This window comes from Hypanus sabinus, chromosome 6 (genome assembly GCF_030144855.1).
Source record: "Hypanus sabinus isolate sHypSab1 chromosome 6, sHypSab1.hap1, whole genome shotgun sequence".
Classification (NCBI taxonomy): Eukaryota; Metazoa; Chordata; class Chondrichthyes; order Myliobatiformes; family Dasyatidae; genus Hypanus; species Hypanus sabinus.
In genome coordinates, this window is record NC_082711.1 from 106,714,023 (window position 1) to 106,729,008 (window position 14,986).

At 42.6% G+C, this 14,986-nt stretch overlaps 1 protein-coding gene across 1 annotated transcript in view; it reads left to right on the forward strand.

Annotated features, from left to right (window-relative positions):
• Positions 1 to 521: 521 nt before the first annotated feature.
• The window catches only part of LOC132395731 (synaptotagmin-6-like), a 200,811-nt gene continuing 186,346 nt past the window's right edge, over positions 522 to 14,986 (forward strand). The window contains exon 1 of the mRNA XM_059972691.1: positions 522 to 547. Coding sequence (XP_059828674.1) covers positions 529 to 547 — 19 coding nt within the window. The 5' untranslated portion in view covers positions 522 to 528. The remainder of the gene's footprint in view (positions 548 to 14,986) is intronic.

Here is a 14,986-nt window from a genome sequence, read left to right on the forward strand (position 1 = left end):
ATGATGAAAAATATTATTTTAAATTCAGATCTTTAACGTATCATTCAAATTAAAGATTTGAAGGTGCTTTAAAAAGAGACATAACATTTCAATACTGAAAAAGAAATATTTCATTGTTGGCACAAGAATACTATTTGTACATTTTGTGTTGCAGTTTGTGCAATGATTTGCCTGTAAACAATATTATCACATCAACAGAAATCCAAATCTATTTTTGAAAGTATTTGTAGATGCTTTCAATGTTAATGATAACTTAGCTACAGTTGGAGAAGACTGTTAAAAATAATCCCTTTGCATTCAATTTGTTACACATTAGTTAGAAGAAAGCAGCATCGGCTCCACGGTATGCACACAGAGGCTCTGCCGTGAAGTTAGATCACAGGTTCCTTTTTCCAGGAAGAATGTTTGCAAACAACTTCCTCGTGTAATTAATCACTCATAAGAGTCAGCCCATTATACCTAGGATTGCTTTTCAAAGACTAACAGAAGCAAAAGTATGTGGATGCTAGATGCATGAAAATTATTTCAATGGGACCATTTGAACCTGGTAGGTTACACATTGTATCATTTGACTGCTTCTTCTGGTTTAGAAAGGGCTAAAAGAGCACAGAACTCTCAGGGCTACATGTGATTAACCTTATCAGTATTAATTCCTTATTCCTTGTTGCCTTTGGGAAGGCGGTGGCGGGTGAGCACCTCGCAATGCTGCTGTCAGTGTTGTGAAGAAATCCCCACAGCGTATTTCATGGACAGGATGTGGGTACAGAGGTGATGAATGGACAGTACCTTATCTCCCTTGGATGTTGTGCAACAGGGAATCTTCATAGCATGGGTTCCCAGCCTGGGGTCCATGCACCCCTTGCTTAATGGCATTGGTCTAAATCATAAATAAACGTTGGAAACCCCTGCTCCAGACCATTTTTATTGCAATTCTCCTTTGAGAATTAAATTATGGGTATGTCAATTAACATTTTTAAAAAATACCAGCGAAATGATAGAATATGAAGTTAATTTAGCAATATCCTTTTCTATGTTGTAATTAGCCTCCTGCTTATATTGACCAGGTAGCATGTTTAAACTGCCATCTCTAAGAAAGAAAATAAATCAAATCTTATTTACCTTCTGTATGAGTCTAATTAATCAAATTAGCAGTAGTGCTATGATATTGCAGATACCTCCTTATTTATTTGTGTGGTCCATAACAGGAAGGTCAGGGGAAAATACAATGAAACCCCACCTTCCCCAACATGTCAGTGTAAAAGCTGGAGAGGAACAGAGTTACAATGCACTTGGGTTTTATGGGGCTGCGGGGATTTTCAATCTCTCTTGAATGAGTGAGATTGAAATCTAATGAACATTGCCACAACTGTCTCTCACTCAGCGTCAGCTAAGCTGAAGAGCTGATTATGGTCTACAGGAGGAAGATCTCAGAGGTCAATGCACCTGCCCTCACAGAGGAAACAGAGGTGGGGAGGGTCATTAGCTTTAAATCCCTTGGCATTAAAGTATCAAAGGATCAGTCTTGGGACCAAGAAATAAGTGTCATAGTAAAGAAGGCATGATAGCAGCTCTACTTTCTTAGAAAGTTTGTGTAGATTTAGCATGTCTCCAAGAACTTTGACCAACTTTTATAAATGCAGAGTGGAGACTATCATGACTGGTGACATCATGACCTGATGTGGAAACACCAATGCCCAGGAATGGTAATGGCCACAAAAAGTGGTGGATTTGGCCCAGTCCATCACAGACAAAGACATTCTCACACTAGAGTGCAGTTATAAGGTGCACTGCCACAAGAAAGCAGCATCCATTAGCAAAGACCCCCACCATCCAGACCATGCCTTCCTCTTACTACTACCAGTGGGCAGAAGGAATGTTCTGCCCAATGGTAGTAATGGAATGTTCTTAGGTTCTAAAATACAAGGTTCAGGAACAATTATTTCTCTACAACCATCAAGCTCCTGAACAAGCATGGAAAACATCAATCACCTCTAACCTGAACTGATTCTATAATTAATAAAACAACTTAGAAGGTGTTTTTATTAACAAATTATGTTCTTAGTATTATTTTTATTTGCACAGTTTGTCTCCTTGTTCACATTGGCCGTCTGTCAGTCTTTGTTTATGAAACACTCTAGTTCCATGGGCGGTGTAAGTCTAGGGAAGACAATCGCTGGCCCCGCCAAATGTGGGAGATTGAAGCACAAGCCCCCCCCCCCCCACCCCCGCATTTGTGTGGATGCTGCATGATTCATTACCCTGTCATAAATCATAAATAACAGACAGTACACCGCATACAATTGAACGATTTAGCTTTACGATTCTTAATTTGACTAAAGGGTTAGTAAAGAAAAAGCAAAAAAAAGAAAAGGACCCATTTTAACAAAGCAGTCCAACATGCACAAGTTGGAGCTCATGGTTTCCCCTTCTTTGATCTTCCTTCAATCTCCGTGAGCTTCTTCGAATCATGACCCCACTCCAGGTCAACTCCTATGACTTCTTCTCTCAAGAGTCTCCTCCCTTCATCTCCCACTGGACAAGATGAAGGGTTCAGGCACAGAAGATGAAAATGCACTCCTTTCATTGAATAATTCACATTCCAAAGCACCTGTTATCTCTAACCATAGCCCAAACACTGCTTCTACAGATGTTATGTTAGCAGTGAAACCTTTCCCAGGGTGTTACAGTATATATCGTTTTTTCTTCAATTTCTGTTTTTTTTGCCTTTATCCTGTAAATATCAAGTAAATAAATTTCAGGGTGGTATATAGTAACATTTACATACTTTAATCATAGATATACTTTGAAATTTTGGATTAAATTCTAAATTAAGAAGAGTAGGCCTTGGGAAATTTTTGAGCTCCTTTCAACCTTTCATGTGGGTTCTGCAGCTTTGAATACACTCTCAGAAATAGCAATTCTTCCCTGAGTGGAGATGTACTTTTCCACGTCCCACATGGTGTGTCTTAGGATTGCAAACAGAAATTAATTCAACATTTTATGACAGGAAGATCAACTCCTGATTGTCGGTGTACTTTATCAGCAGAAGAGTGAAACAAAAGGCAACTGAGTTAGATTGGTGCTCTTCAAAGGGTATTGTATGCAGCTGGTGCACTCTGAATTCCCAGGCACTCAGGAGCTCCCATGAGAGGAATATCAATAGAGGAAAACAATCAACTGACAATTGGCTTCCAAGGTGTTGTTTTGAGAACAATGCTTCAGAAGTTAAACCATGATAAATAATTTTATTTTTGGAATTATCTATGTCTCTGAACTTACAGTGGTAAAACTCCAGGTGAAGTCTTATTATTGCAGGAATGCAAGTAGAATTTTTCACAGGGAATGTGAAACGACCCAGTAGGCAACAGAAATCAATGTTATTTTTCCATGTGTGGTTCAGCAGTAGCCTTGGCAAAGGAAAACACTGCAACACAAATCACATGTACTGGTTTTAATCTTCCTCAGACTCTAGGGTGAAAGTTAATCAATTATTTCTTTCCTGTGAATTCATAACATTCACAGTTATGTCTGGGTTTCCTTGGCTGGTGCTGAAAGGTAAACCAATCAATTGGACAATCCAAAAGTCAATGAGTGAGTGCTGTGAGTTGTGGTTCATGCTGGATAAATAGTAATTGGAATATGTTAAACTTCAAGGAGCTTAAATCCCAGACCTTTCATTGTTTCCAAACCACAAGAGTTTCAATTGCATGAAGTAACAATCAAAGTGCAGGCTTCTCATTGTTTGTACAGCTTCACAGGATTAGTCAGTTGGTGATCAAAGACATAGACCTCAAAGCATTAAGCTCTGGGGGGGGGGGGGGGGGAGTTGGAACTGCAACCTGTGTCTGAGATTGTCTAACAAGGTCAATTGGCTGTAGTCCTTGTTGGGCTGTGGTTCGGGAGTCTGTAGGCTATCTATGGTAGTCGGCTATTTATCCAACTCATCTTTCTCTGATCTACCATCAGCAGACAGTGTGGGTTAGTTTAACAGACTGAAAGGAAACAAATCCAGTTCTATTGACAGAGGCTGTTGAAATTATCAGTTTTACCAGTGACTGTAATATATTTAGGTCGTTGGATTCAGGCTATGCTACAAGTGAAAATGTTTCAATTCTACTTTCTGAAACACCTACCTTATTTTGAATACCACTCTTGGTATCAGGCCTCCCCTTTGACATTCTTAGCCAGCTGCTAGGGAGCTCAGTGCACATTATAGGACCAAAGTGATGTCTGGATGGTTAATAATGCTGAACCACAATAGGAAATGTGAGCTTCTTACAGTAAGAAGCAACTGATGATACATTACACCACATAAACACAGTGAAATGCTGAAAAAGAGGAAAATGGATTATCACTAAAAAAAAACTATTTGATCTGGGTCATCAACCAGCTTTCTTCTTGTCCCCCACCATCTAGTAACCTACATGAGGTCATCTTCGTCATTATTATGTGTCGCATGGCGTCACGTGAGCAATTATGGTCTTTCCGTGATCATGATTGTCCTTGGCAAATTTTACTACTGAAGTGGTTTGCCATTGCCTTTTTTGAGGCATTGTCTTTACAAGGTGGGTGACCCCAGCCATTATCAATACTCTTCAGAGACTGTCTACCTGGCGTCAGTGGTTGCGTAACCAGGACTTGTGATTTGCATCGGCTGCTCATACGACCATCCACCACCTGCTCCCGTGGCTTCATGTAACCCTGTTCAGGGGGCTAAGCAGTGCTACACTTGCAGGCTGGCAGATAATTGAGGCGTCTCACACCTCCTTTGGTAGAGCCGTATCTCCACACTGCCACCCAACTTAAGAAGTGAATCGAAAATAGAAAGTGGAGGAAAAAGACTTAACAGGTCAGGCAGCATCTATGAAAAGAGAAACAGTTTGATTTTAGAAATGAAACCACAATTCAGGTTTTGTGATGGTTTTCAAACTGATCGATCTGCTTTTATTTACATTTCGATAAGGAGAACAAATGGACCATTTAACCCGAGGAAATGAAGACCAGATATAGTAAACCTCAGTTCCATCCATTTTGTCTGTTTAAGAATAGCTTCTCTCTACAGTGTCAGTTTATAAATTGTCACACGAAGCCGAAGCATGTGTCTAAAATGCTGTCATGTTGGCATAGCGGTTAATGCCATGTTAGTACAGCCTGGGGTGTTCTGGAGTTCAGAGTTCAATTCTGGTGCCATCTGTAAGGAGCTCCCCGTGATTGTCTGGGTTTCCTCTGGGTGTTCTGGTTTCCTCCACAGTGTCAATGACATATTGATAAGAAGGTTAATCGCTCATTGTAAATTGTCCTGTGATTAGGTTAGGGTTAAATAGGTGGGTAGCTGGGGTGTGTGGAAGGGCCTGTTCCACACAATATCTCTAAATAAGTAAATATAAATAAGTTTGGTTCTACAAATTCGATTTCTGGATTTCGGTACAATACTCATTTTATTGATAGCTTCTCTAAGGACAAGCTAACATGTTAACAGCCAAGAACTTCCTTTAAAATGCTTTGCTCACACATCTTCACTGTCAACACAGTAATAGCCTTATTTGCATGGGAAGCTTCCTTTGAACCCTCAGCCAGGTAAGCGGCTCTAAGAAACTTCTGGGCCATCTCTCTCTCAGTTTTTCCACAGTTTACATAGAATTAGTCTATCATTGCTGGAAGGTAATGGTTGTTCTTTGAAAATGGAATGATTGCAGGCTGGTGGTTAGGGTCTGCTGTGGTTGGACATTTACCACGTGAGGAGTGGTTCATGCCTGGCTATAATTGTTAAGTTTCCCACTTTGCTTTTCCAAACATTGTAAACAGCAAATAAACACGTGAGTATTTGGGTGCAAATCCAGATTCAGATTTGGATTCACACTCCCATTTACATTTCCCATGTACATCGAGTCAAACAATGAAGTGCATTGCTTTTAATGATAACCAACACACCTAAGAATGTGTGGGGGGCAGCCTGCAAGTGTCACCACACTTGCCAACTTAACATGCCCACAATGCTCAGCTGAATGGGATGCAACATGACTAAATGGAACACAACAGCAGGAACAAAGCAAGCCAGTGAGTGAGTGAGCCAGTGAAAGAGTGCAGATTTGAGGCTTTGACTTGAGAGGCTTCGGCGAGAAGAAGCTGAGGACGAGCTTCACTCCAAGTGAGGTAAGGCCGGGTAAGTTCCTTTCAAAGGAGAAAGTTTCAAAAGTTGAGGCAAGTATTGGGTAGGTCATGGCAGCTGAGATCGGCCCTGTGGTTTGTTCATCCTGCAGCATGTAGGAAATCAGGGATACTTCCAGTGTCCCTGACGACTATGTGTGCAGGAAGTGTGTCCAACTGCAGCTTCTGGCAGACCGCATTGAGCGTCTGGAGCTGCGATTAGATTCATACTGGAGCATCTGCGATGCTGAGAAAGTCGTGAATAGCACGTTCAGTGAGTTGGCCACACCGCAGGTAAAGGCTACACAGGCAGAAAGGGAAGGGGTGGCCACTAGACAGTGTAGCAGTAGGCAGGTATTGCAGGAGTCCCTTGAGGTCATCTCCCTCCTAAACAGATACTGTTGGGGGAGATGTCTCATCAGGGGAAGGCAGCAGCAGTCGAGTTCATTGCACCATGGGTGGCTCTGCGGCACAGGAGGGAAGGAAAAGGAGTGGGAGAGCTATAGTGATAGGGGATTCGATTGTAGGGGGAATAGATAGGCATTTCTGCGGCTGCAAACGAGACTCCAGGATGGTATGTTGCCTCCCTGGTGCGAGGGTCAAGGATGACTCTGAGCGGCTGCAGGTCATTCTGGAATGGGAGGGTAAACGGCCAGTGGTCATGGTGCACATAGGTACCAACGATATAAGTAAAAAAATGGGATGAGGTCCTATAAAGTGAATTTAGGGATTTAGGAGATAAACTAAAAAGTAGCACCACAAAGGTAATAATCTCTGGATTATTGCCACGTGCCATGTGCTAGTCAGAGTAGAAATAGGAGGATATTTCAGATGGATACGTGGCTTGAAAATGGTGCAAGGGGGAGGGATTCAAATTTCTGGGGCATTGGAACCAGTTCTGGGGGAAATGGGATCGGTATAAACAGGACGGTCTGCACCTTGGCTGGACTGGAACCAATGTCCTAGAGGGAGCATTTGCTACTGCTGTTCAGGAGGATTTAAACTAATGTGGCGGGGGATGGGAACAAGTGCAGAGAGACAGAGGGGTGTAAAATGAGGGTAGAAGCAAAAAGTAGTAAGGTGAAAAATAAAAGTGGTAGGCAGGCAAATCCAGGGCAAAAAGCAAAAGGAGCACTTTTCAACATAATTGTATAAGGGCTAAGAGTGTTGTAAAAACAAGCCTGAAGGCTTTGTGTGTCAATGCGAGGGGCATTCGTAACAAGGTGGATGAATTGAATGTGCAGATAGTTATTAATGAATATGATATAGTTGGGATCACAGAGACATGGCTCCAGGGTGACCAAGGATGGGAGCTCAACATCCAGGGATATTCAATATTCAGGAGGGATAGACAGGGAAGAAAAGGAGATGGGGTAGCATTGCTGGTTAGAGAGGAGATTAACACAATGGAAACGAAGGACATTAGCCTGGAGGATGTGGAATCGATATGGGTAGAGCTGCATAACACTAAGGGGCAGAAGATGCTGGTGGGAGTTGTGTACAGGCCACCTAACAGTATTAGTGAGCTTGGGGATGGCATTAAACAGGAAATTAGAAATGCGTGCAATAGAGGAACAGTAGTTATAACGGGTGACTTCAATCTACATATAGATTGGGTGAACCAAATTGGTAAGGTTGCTGAGGAAGAGGATTTCTTGGAATGTATGTGGGATGGTGTTCTGAACCAACATGCCAAGGAACCTACTGGAGAGCAGGCCATTCCAGATTGGGTATTGAGCAATGAGGAAGGGTTAGTTAGCAATCTTGTTGTGCGAGGCCCCTTGAGTAAGAGTTACCATAATATGGTGGAATTCTTCGTTAAGATGGAGAGTGACATAGTTAATTCAGAAACAAAGGTTCTGAACTTAAAGAAGGATAACTTTGAAGGTATGAGACGTGAATTAGCTAAGATAGACTGGGAAATGATACTTAAAGGGTTGACGGTGGATATGCAATGGCAAGCATTTAAAGATCGCATGGACGAACTACAACAATTGTTCATCCCAGGTTGGCAAAAGAATAAACCAGGGAAGTTAGTGCACCTGTGGCTGACAAGGGAAATTAGGGATAGTATCAAGTCCAAAGAAGAAACATATAAATTAGCAAAAAAAAGCGGCACACCTGAGGACTGGGAGAAATTCAGAGACCAGCAGAGGAGGACAAAGGGCTTAATTAGGAAAGGGAAAAATGATTATGAGAGAAAGCTGGCAGGGAACATAAAAACTGACTGTAAAAGCTTTTATAGATATGTGAAAAGAAAAAGATTGGTCAAGACAAATGTAGGTCCCTTACAGTCAGAAACAGGTGAATTGATCATAGGGAACAAGGACATGGCAGAGCAATTGAATAATAACATAAATAATCTTCTGGAAATAGTAAGGGACCGAGGGTCTAGTGAGATGAAGGAACTGAGGGAAATACATGTTAGTAGGGAAGTGGTGTTAGGTAAATTGAAGGGATTAAAGGCAGATAAATCCCCAGGGCCAGATGGTCTGCATCCCAGAGTGCATAAGGAAGTAGCCCAAGAAATAGTGGACGCATGAGTGATAATTTTTCAAAACTCCTTAGATTCTGGATTAGTTCCTGAGGATTGGAGGGTGGCTAATGTAACCCCACTTCTTAAAAAAGGAGGGAGAGAGAAACTGGTTAGTCTGACATCGGTGGTAGGGAAAATGCTAGAGTCGGTTATCAAAGATGTGATAACAGCACATTTGGAAAGAGGTGAAATCATCAGACAAAGTCAGCATGGATTTGTGAAAGGAAAATCATGTCTGACGAATCTTATAGAATTTTTTGAGGATGTAACTAGTAGAGTGGATAGGGGAGAGCCAGTGGATGTGGTATATTTAGATTTTCAAAAGGCTTTTGACAAGGTCCCTCACAAGAGATTAGTGTGCAAACCTAAAGCACACGGAATTGGGGGTATGGTGTTGATGTGGATAGAGAATTGGTTGGCAGACAGGAAGCAAAGAGTGGGAGTAAACGGGACCTTTTCAGAAAGGCAGACAGTGGCTAATGCCGCAAGGCTCAACGCTGGGACCCCAGTTGTTTACAATATATATTAATGATTTAGACGAGGGAATTAAATGCAGCATCTTGAAGTTTGCAGATGATACAAAGCTGGGCAGCGGTGTTAGCTGTGAGGAGGATGCTAAGAGGATGCAGGGTGACTTGGATAGGTTAGGTGAGTGGGGAAATTCATGGCAGATGTAATTTAATGTGGATAAATGTGAGGTTATCCACTTTGGTTGCAAGAACAGGAAAACAGATTATTATCTGAATGGTGGCCGATTAGGAAAAGGGGAGGTACAACGAGACCTGGGTGTCATTGTACACCAGTCATTGAAGGTGGGCATGCAGGTACAGCAGGCGGTGAAGAAGGCAAATGGTATGTCATAGCAAAAGGATTTGAGTACAGGAGCAGGGAGGTTCTACTGCAGTTGTACAAGGCCTTGGTGAGACCGCACCTAGAGTATTGTGTGCAGTTTTGGTCTCCTAATCTGAGGAAAGACATTCTTGCCATAGAGGGAGTATAGAGAAGGTTCACCAGATTGATTCCTGGGATGGCAGGACTTTCATATGAAGAAAGATTGGATCGACTAGGCTTATACTCACTGGAATTTAGAAGATTGAGGGGGGATCTTATTGAAACGTATAAAATTCTAAAGGGATTGGACAGGCCAGATGCAGGAAGATTGTTTCCGATGTTGGGGAAGTCCAGAACGAGGGGTCACAGTTTAAGGATAAAGGGGAAGCCTTTTAAGATTGAGATGAGGAAAAACTTCTTCACACAGAGAGTGGTGAATCTGTGGAATTCTCTGCCACAGGAAACAATTGAGGCCGGTTCATTGGCTATATTTAAGAGGAAGTTAGCTAAAATCCCTTGTAGCTAAAGGGATTGGGGGTATGGAGAGAAAGCAGGTACAGGGTTCTGAGTTGGATGATCAGCCATGATCATACTGAATGGCGGTACAGGCTCGAAGGGCTGAATGGCCTACTCCTGCACCTATTTTCTATGTTTCTAAGCCCCTTTCTTCTCTCCCACCCACAACACCGACAGTCCTCGAATTCTAGGACAGATTTCCAGGCCTCAGCCATCAGGCTACAATATCAGGGCATCTGATCAGCCTTTGGGTTTTCAGTGTTCAGTATTGACCCCCTGGTTGGTCGATAACTGACACGCCAGCTACCAGTCCTTGTGTCTCCTTGCATGGACATATGCAGACCTGGGACAGCACGACAATCAAAAATGTTTCACCTCCTTGTCTATATCAGTTGTCAAACACTGTAGCCTCTGACGACCAAGTCCAGCTCCTGGTCTTCACATGTGGCTTAGTTACTAAGTCCAGCAGAACTGTTTCTACTGACAGGAGAAGGGGCAAAGGTGGGTTACTGATGCCTTAAAACCAGTTGTTTTGGGCAGATGGGGCTCATCAGCCGTAGTTGGCAGCTCATCTAGGAGAGGGAAATCTCCATTGCCTTGCGACTATGCCCACTCATGGGGAAGGCTTCAGGAGTAAACTCCAAGGGCAAAATCCAGAGCTGGAGTCCCTAAGGCAGTCCTACATTGACTTCAATGCTGACCGGCAACTCCTGCGGTGCTGCTGATGCCAAACTGTAACTGTCTCTGCTGTTTTGTTGGGTCTGTCAGCAGGGTGGAGAGGGGGAGCTTGCTACATGGGCAACAGCTCACTCTCCATATTGTACTGTGCAGGCTTGCATACCTAGACAGGTAGGACGCACCATACATGGTCGACCCTGACAGTCGAAGGCCTCAATCAGCCTTCAAGCACAAAGCGGAGGTCTGGAGTCCCAATATCCTTCATCTACATTGTTGGCCTTTCAAGCATTGCGCACAGGTTTGAACACCAGATGTCCTTTGTCCTATGTAACTATTGTCGGCCATTCGAGCACAGAGTGGAAGCAACAACTCCGGGTGTTCTTTGTCACCCATCTGATGCTGCTGGCCTTCAGAGAATGGAACGTGGAGTGGAGACCTGACCTCTATCTCCTCTACATCCCTATCCTTAAACCATAATCCGACCCCTAACTCTCCACGTCACTGTTCTTAAATCCTAACCTGACCCCTAATCCTCCTCCCTGTCCCCAAAACCATGCGTATAAACTTGTAAAAAACAACTAAATCTGAGCCATAACCTCGACGGAGACCTCAGCTCAGCTCCATCTTCAACCCAGAGAAGTGTGAGGTGGTACACTTTGGAAGGACAAACTCCAAGGCAGAGTACAAAGTAAATGGCAGGTTACTTGGGAGTGTGGAGGAGCAGAGGGATGTTGGGGTACATGTCCACAGATCCCTGAAAGTTGCCTCACAGGTAGATAGGGTGGTTAAGAAAACTTATGGAGTGATAGTGTTCATAAGTCGAGGGATAGAGTTTAAGAGTCACGGGGTAATGATGCAGCTCTATAAAACTCTGGTTAGGCCACACTTGGAGTACTGTGTCCAGTTTTGGTCGCCTCACTATAGGAAGGATGTGGAAGCATTGGAAAGGGTACAGAGGAGATTTACCAGGATGCTGCCTGATTTAGAGAGTATGCATTATGATCAGAGATTAAGGGAGCTAGGGCTTTACTCTCTGAAGAGAAGGAAGATGAGAGGAAACATGATAGAGTTATACAAGATATTAAGAGGAATAGATAGATTGGACAGCCAGCACCTCTTCCTCAGGGCACCACTGCTCAATACAAGAGGACATGGCTTTAAGGTAAGAGGAGGGAAGTTCAAGGGGGATATTAGAGGAAGGTTTTTTACTCCGAGAGTGGTTGGTGAGTGGAATGCACTGCCTGAGTCAGTGGTGGAGGCAGATACACTAGAGAAATTTAAGAGACTAGTAGACAAGTAAATTGAGAAATTTAAGGTGGAGGGTTATATGAGAGGCAGGGTTTAAGGGTTGGCACAATATTGTGGGCCGAAAGGCCTGTACTGTGCTGTTTTGTTCTATGTTAAATCTGTTGCTATCTGAACCCCATCCCTACATAATCACTGAAGAATATACCCTGCAGTCTTCCAGGGTAACACTAACATTCTCAGAAGATTAGGAGCAAAAATAGATGTGAAAACAATGGGTTAAGGTGAAAATTTCCCATTATATAGTTGAATTGCAGACCAGTCCCAAGAGAAAGGATGGCCTACTAATATTCCATTTTTCAGAGATTCAGACCCACTCTTCAACCATATAGGTTATCTTAGTTTCCAAATGAATCCACATGCAGGTCATTAATGAACTCTAGAGTGAAATGAAGGAGACTTCTGCTAGCTTCATTGGGATTTTAGTATAAATTAAAATTCTTCCATCCACAGTTCAGCTGTCAGGTTCAAGTAAGAAACAGATGTTGTCACTTCTCCTATTGTCAAATTAAACAGCTAAGTAGGAAAAGGTTATGATACATCGTTATATAAAACACCTATGCAAATGGACTAGTGAATGTAGACAGTGATCTATTGTGAGCATTTATTTATCCTTTATGTGTCCTCTTCTTTACATTCAGAATGTGCCTTGTTTACTATTGACTTCATATCACTGCCTTGAAATAAATGGACCATTTCTGCTTTTCTGAACATTTTAATGAACACTATTGCTGTTTTATGTAAAATGAAACTTCCAAGTTCTGTGAACAGGTGAATTAATGTCAGATGGCCACATTTTAAGAAAGGATATTTAAGAGTGGATTTATGATACAAATCTAACACTAGGGCAGAGCCATTTCCTTTCTGTGATTATAGTGTATACCCTGAGGCAGAAACTCATATGCATTCTATTTGTTGTACAAATAAAACTCAAGACCCAATACTTAAGGATTGTATCGACCATGTAAATTAACTGTCAGACTCGGACATATAAATTAGAGTGCTCTCGCCTCTTCAGAGGACCCTTTAGAGCAGGGGTTCTCAACCTGAAATCCATGGACCCTGCAGTTAACAGTGAGGGTCCATGGTATAAGAAAGCTTGGGAACCCCTGCTTTAGGGAGACTTAAGAGTGGTGCAGGTGCCACATCTATTCTGCTTTGGTTATTTACTGACTTAAGATATGTTTCACCATGGACACAAGAGATTCTGCAGACACTAGGAATACAGAGCAACACACACAAAATGCTGGAGAAACAGAGCAGGTCAGGCAGCATCTATGGAGGGGTATAAACAGTTGACCATTTGGGCCAAGACCCTTCATCAAGACTGGAAAGGAAAGGGAAACAAGGCAGAATAAGGAGCTGGATAGTACAAGCTGGCAGGTGATAGGTAAAGCCAGGTGAGTGATATAAAGTTAGTAACTGGGAGGTGATAGGTAAAAATGGTGATAATGATATCAATTACTATATTCACCTCCCCCCAATAGTTACAGCCCCATATGTTCTCAAAATCATAACAGTGAGGAGGGCCAAACAAGTTTGTTTGCTGTTTGAGGCAAGTCAATCTTAACTTTGAAAATGAAGCTCAAGGAGAATTTCCTTATCTACCCTGGGAAGCAGTGGAGAGGATGCCTTTTGTCTTTCCTTGGTTCACGTCCCTGGAATGGCATGGCTGGATCTGAAAATGAGTTCAAAATTATCTCCATCACATTGAACCCTGCGCCAGGAACCGTGACTGGCTTCAGAGTCAACTGGCACTCTGTTTTGCCCCAGCCAGTTCATTTTCCGTACCTCCTGCATGTGCTAACTTTGACACTGGCGTTATGTGGCTTTGGATTTAGACCAAGACCAGGAACAATGAGGTGTCACAAAGTCCAGTACTTGGAGGAGGGAGGTTCAGCAACAGCAGTGAGAATTACCATTAGCTTTCAATCCCTCGATCTGTCAATGCGAACTAGATTGCTCTGTATGGACTGCTGTTGCAAAAAAAAATGGAAATGACAAATAATTAATGAAGATTTGTTTTCCATTATGTCTAAAATGTAACCTTAATGCAGTGGTGGAACACTTACATCAGCAAACAATAGGTATCTTTCAGCATTCTTCCCTGTGTCAATTTTGTTATTGGAGTTGCTCCCATTTCAGCTTCAACATTAATGTGGATGGATTAAAATGTCAATTGATAAGCAAGTGTTGTTCCATCGAAAATTTCTGCATATCTACTTTTGTTTCTTCTCTGTCTCCCCCCGCCTCGCTCTGCCTCCCTCTCTTTAGCTCTTTCTCATGCATGTCTTATTCCTGTTTTGTTCTCTATTTATTGCAAAGTAGTAAGTGCAGGAGGTGGACATCTAGCTCCTTGATCGAAACCTTTCATTTATCGTGATCTTGGCTTATCTCCTGCCTCAACACTACTTATCTGCACTATCACCTGCTGATAATGCGCTTTAAAACTGAGCTCCCATAGCCAACAGAAGTAAATCATCCTTCATATTTGCCACGTTCTGTATGAAGGGATGTCTCCTCATCATTGTCCTGTTGCCATCATGGGCAGCATAGACATTGAGGGCAGAAAGGCCTGGTCCTATGTACTCTATTCTACCTTTTATGTTCTAAATGACATACTCCTTTTCTCAGAGACCATAACCCTTGATTCTCAACTCTACACCTAGGGGAAAACTTGTCTCAGCATCCAGTCTGTGGAGCCTTGTCTCTTCTCATTCTTCTAAGCAGTGGAGAATGCCAGACTCAGTCTCCCCTCATTTGGCTCCATCCGTACACACATTTCCTTGACCCTTTCTCAATACTCAGTGGAATGTGGGCCAACATTCAATTAACATGAGAAGAAAGAGAAAAGATCAACTTACTTCTGGGTCTTGAGCAGGCAGAGATGGGATGGGAGTGATGCTTCTGCAGGCTGGTAAGTCTAGAACCAGTCATTGCAGTTTCAAAATAAGAGTTGCTCATGCTGGATGG